The following is a 4,105-nucleotide window of genomic DNA, read 5'->3' on the forward strand; positions in this document are numbered from 1 at the left end:
ATACTGCAAAACTTAGGCTAATTAAAAAATATAAATAAATTCATAAAGTAAATTTAAGTAGCATGCGAAATACTGTTAAAAAAGCCTCCAAAATTAACTAGAAAATGGCTCAAATACTAGGCAAGGAAAAAAAATTGAAAAACAAATTAAAAAATAAAAATGAAAACTTGAAAAAGGAAAAAAGAAAAAAAAATTCTGCTCGCTGGCAAGTTTTTGAAACAGAGTCACTGGTACTCGCCAAAAATTTCGCAGAGAAGGCAAAAGTGTGCGAGTACTCGCCAGAAACTTGACAAAAAAGACAAAATTCTGCGAGTACTTGCCAGAAGCTCACCTGCAGTGTTTCTGGTGAGTTACTCAGCAATCTCATCCCTCTTCGGACTATTCCTTCAGCTCAGAAGCTAAACCTGTGAAGTTCGAATCAAGCAGAAAGCATACCTGACAGTATTTGAGCTTGGGTTGTCATCATCATGTCCCAACTTCATACTAGACCATGGCATGCTGAACAAAGTTAATATAATAATGATATGGTTACTTTAGAAGCTAGTTCATCAAATACAATCTAGCATTTTGAATCCACTTATGGTCTCTGTCATCAATAATTTCTTACCATTTCTTATCTCCATGATTTAGTTTTCTGACCTGCTTTTCTTTTAAGAAAATTATTTAAAATCAAAATACTACCAAACATGCTAAGAACAATAATTTGCTTTTGGCATGGACTGAACAAGAAATAATTATTTCAATGACTTTTCTCTACCAAAGGAGGAACTTTTTTCAAGTAGGCATGTAAGGTTAAAAAAAGAAACAGAGAAGAGAACAGGTGCATGTCAAATCTACATATTAGAAAACAAACTGCTGTTGAAATTGATTGAAAAAGCAAGAATGCACCACCAGAGGGGCTGTTGAAAATAATCATTTTTAAGCCAATACATGAGCAGCTTTGAAGCATACTGGAGAACCCAACTCTCCAAAGGCTAGCGCATAATATAAATGCAATGTATCAGTGAAAAGAGAAAAAAAAATTGGGCACTTGCCCATCCGAAGCATGTGATTATTCTTTCCTTGAGAAGGCTTTGGCAGGGAAGGTCCTGGAGATGCCTCCATAACTCTTGAAGCGGATGGTTTCATCAAATGGGCCCTCAACTGTGATATCCCCAACAGGAGCCCATACCGAGTACTCTTTGGCCTTGACACCTGACACATTCTTAAGCTTCTTGTCTTCCACATATGCCCTCACTTCTTCATCAAAGCTCACCAGCCTGCCGGCTCGTTTGAAATAGTGTTGGGTTTTCTTCTTTTGTTTGATCCACACCAGCCCTGTACTCTTATCAAACCCACATTCCTTAATGTCCTTGAGGGGCAGCAACCCACCTGGCAATCCAAGGGACTCTAATAGGTCTGCTGATTTGGGTATGCACACTTCGTCCCCTGTCATCACCACAGGCCCTTCTTCTTGTTCTTGCATCAGCCCTTCAAAAAATGCCGAAACAGAAGAAGAGGACTTTGCCATGGGCTCCAAATAACTATTTTATAGCAGGGCTGAAACCAAAAAGAGGCTTTCCAGTAGTCTGGATACTGGAAGGGAACTCAAACTAGAGCAAGCCTGAAATTTTCACTCTATATAGATGAACATGGTATCCTGGATCCAAATTCAGCGTTACATCAAGGAAAGAATCATCGGCACATAAGGAAGCCTTCTCAACACGCCGTGAAACAAGGTCAAAAAAGCCTAGAATTGAAGAAATGGTTCACTTCCCCCGCAGACAAGGCAAGATTCCACAATGGTCCCCGATACCTGTTGTCTAATCATAATGTATAAGAGATACGTTTCCAATCATGTTTCCTTTTAATGCAAGAAAGAGAGAACTGTAAAATGGGTAGATGAGTAGTTGTGCCGAGTAGGAAATGCACATTACGGCTATGAAGGCAGAAAAAGGAGCAGCAGGAGCGCGCGGACGGTGGGTCATGCATATGTGACGGTGGCAGTGCTTTACACACTTAGGCAGACGTGTTTACTTGGATTTTGCGGTGGGTCATGCATATGTGACGGTGGCAGTGCTTTACACACTTAGGCAGACGTGTTTACTTGGATTCTTTGAAAATAATATTTTATTGAAAAACTACCCAACTGAAAAGACATCTTGATACGGAGCTCTATTAGGATTTCTAAGGTTATGGACCTAAAGGGAGTTATACGTCAAATTGGTTATATTAAAAAAAAAAATTAGTCTATATGGGTAGTTTAGTTGATTAAGGGTTTTAGGTTCATGTAGGTCTCGAGTTTGATTCTTGCTGGCCAATCTAATTTTATGTGTGGGGCTTGTGGGCGATTGTGCACATTCCCCTCTAAGTCTTGCCTCTTCTTGTACCTTCGGCACCCTAACTTGGAATTGATGGAAAGGGCTTGTGGGTGATTGCGCGCATTCCCCTCTAAGTCGTGCTTCTTCTTGTCCCATCGGTACCCTAGCTTGGAATTGATGGAAAGTGATGCAAGGATACCCTTGACATAACAAAAAAATATATATGTTTTTATTAAATTTTTATTTGATCTAATAAATCATATAAAAATAATAGTAATTGTATATAAATAGAAATCAATATAATCTATTGAATTATTATATTTAAGCTAAGTTGGGGCTTTGGTCCTAGCTCGTCGGGTCGTGGATTGCAACTTAAGGTGTGGGTATGCTCCCCATGATCTTGAGTTCGAGTCCCCGGCTGTGTTAACTCTACCTCCAGATTCCACGATAGTGAATATAAAAAATTTGAAGAAATTTTGTGTGAATCATTTATTCAAGTGAAATATAGATTTGTGTGAACCACTATTCATGAAATAAAGAAAATGAATTTGGCTCAAAAAATATGCAATTGAATCTTGGTATTAATATTGTAGCTTGACACATTGTGAAAATATTTCATACTTATCGATTGATGAAATAAAGGAGCTCTATGATGATGATTCACAAGGCAGAACACTTATTGAAGGTTTTGTGAATGGGATAGCAAGATAAGTGGGCTTGACCTTAGAGAAACTCCATGGTTAAGTATGTTTGAGTTAGAGTAGAATGGGTGGCATCTCAAGAAGTCTTAATGCTTCACCCTTTTGAGCATCACTTAGATGCAATGAGTGTTAGGTGGACTATTCATTTTCAAAGTATGTTTGATTTAGAGTAGTATCGAATGGGTGACATATCGGGAAGTCTCGATGCTTCACCCTTTTGAACATCACCTAGACACAATGAGTGCTCGGTAGACTATTCATTCTCATGAGATGGGTTTGTGTGAACTACTCTACTCATAAAATATGAAACAATGAATTTGACTCAAAAACTATTCAATTGAGTTTTGATATTAATATCATAACTTAACATGTAATAATTATCATACTTTATCAATTAAAACATCTCATTTTGAAAATATATATTTCAAATTAAAACATTTAACTATAATTCTATATTATCTTTAATAATTTATATAAAATATTTTTTCATTTAACACAATTTTCTTCATATTTTTTTTTAGACAAAAATCTTCAAATGCAAGCACAACACCATTGAATTTGACCCAATATTCAACTCCTCCTAAAACAATGGCCTAATTTTATTTTTTATATTTTTTATTTATTTGACCCATTAAAATATCCTCCCATTTTGTTGAAAAAACACCGACAATAGGGAGAAATTTTAGCTTTAACATGTCACATCCCCGTGCTTGTGCTTTTTTTTTTTTTTCAAGCCCTTGCGAATTTTAAGTTGTCCATATTGTTAGTTTTTCACATTTTCTAGCCACTCTTCGTGAAAGACACTTTATTCTAAGAATCTCATTGTTATTATTGCAAGGAAAACGACTTTATTTTGGTGAAGAGTTTTTTTTTTTTAATAGGAAAAAATGTGCAAAATAAAAATGCAAATTTTATAACGACTCTAGACATAAAGGTAACTGAATTATCAAAGTTACAAGGAAATTGTCAAATTAACATATGAAATTAAAGGCAAAATTATTTAAAAGTTCATGTATATTTTCAAATGAAAATATTTGTAACTAATTTCTTTATAAGACTTATGTAATGTAGTTGTAACATCAATTTTTTTATAACATGAAGGTC

The 4,105-nt window shown here is 35.7% G+C and overlaps 1 protein-coding gene across 1 annotated transcript; it reads right to left on the reverse strand.

Annotated features, from left to right (window-relative positions):
- Window positions 1-840: 840 nt before the first annotated feature.
- LOC131066504 (uncharacterized) lies at window positions 841-1,965 on the reverse strand. The gene has a single exon (XM_058001274.2). It carries the CDS (start codon window positions 1,508-1,510, stop codon window positions 1,052-1,054), a length of 459 nt encoding a protein of 152 aa, XP_057857257.2. The 5' UTR covers window positions 1,511-1,965; the 3' UTR covers window positions 841-1,051.
- Between the last annotated feature and the right edge of the window lie 2,140 nt (window positions 1,966-4,105).

Source organism: Cryptomeria japonica, chromosome 8 (genome assembly GCF_030272615.1).
Source record: "Cryptomeria japonica chromosome 8, Sugi_1.0, whole genome shotgun sequence".
NCBI classification, from domain to species: domain Eukaryota; kingdom Viridiplantae; phylum Streptophyta; class Pinopsida; order Cupressales; family Cupressaceae; genus Cryptomeria; species Cryptomeria japonica.

Coding starts and splice junctions, on each gene's coding strand:
- LOC131066504 (XM_058001274.2), bottom strand. CDS start 1,510: ATGGCAAAGTCCTCTTCTTCTGTTTCGGCATTTTTTGAAGGGCTGATG.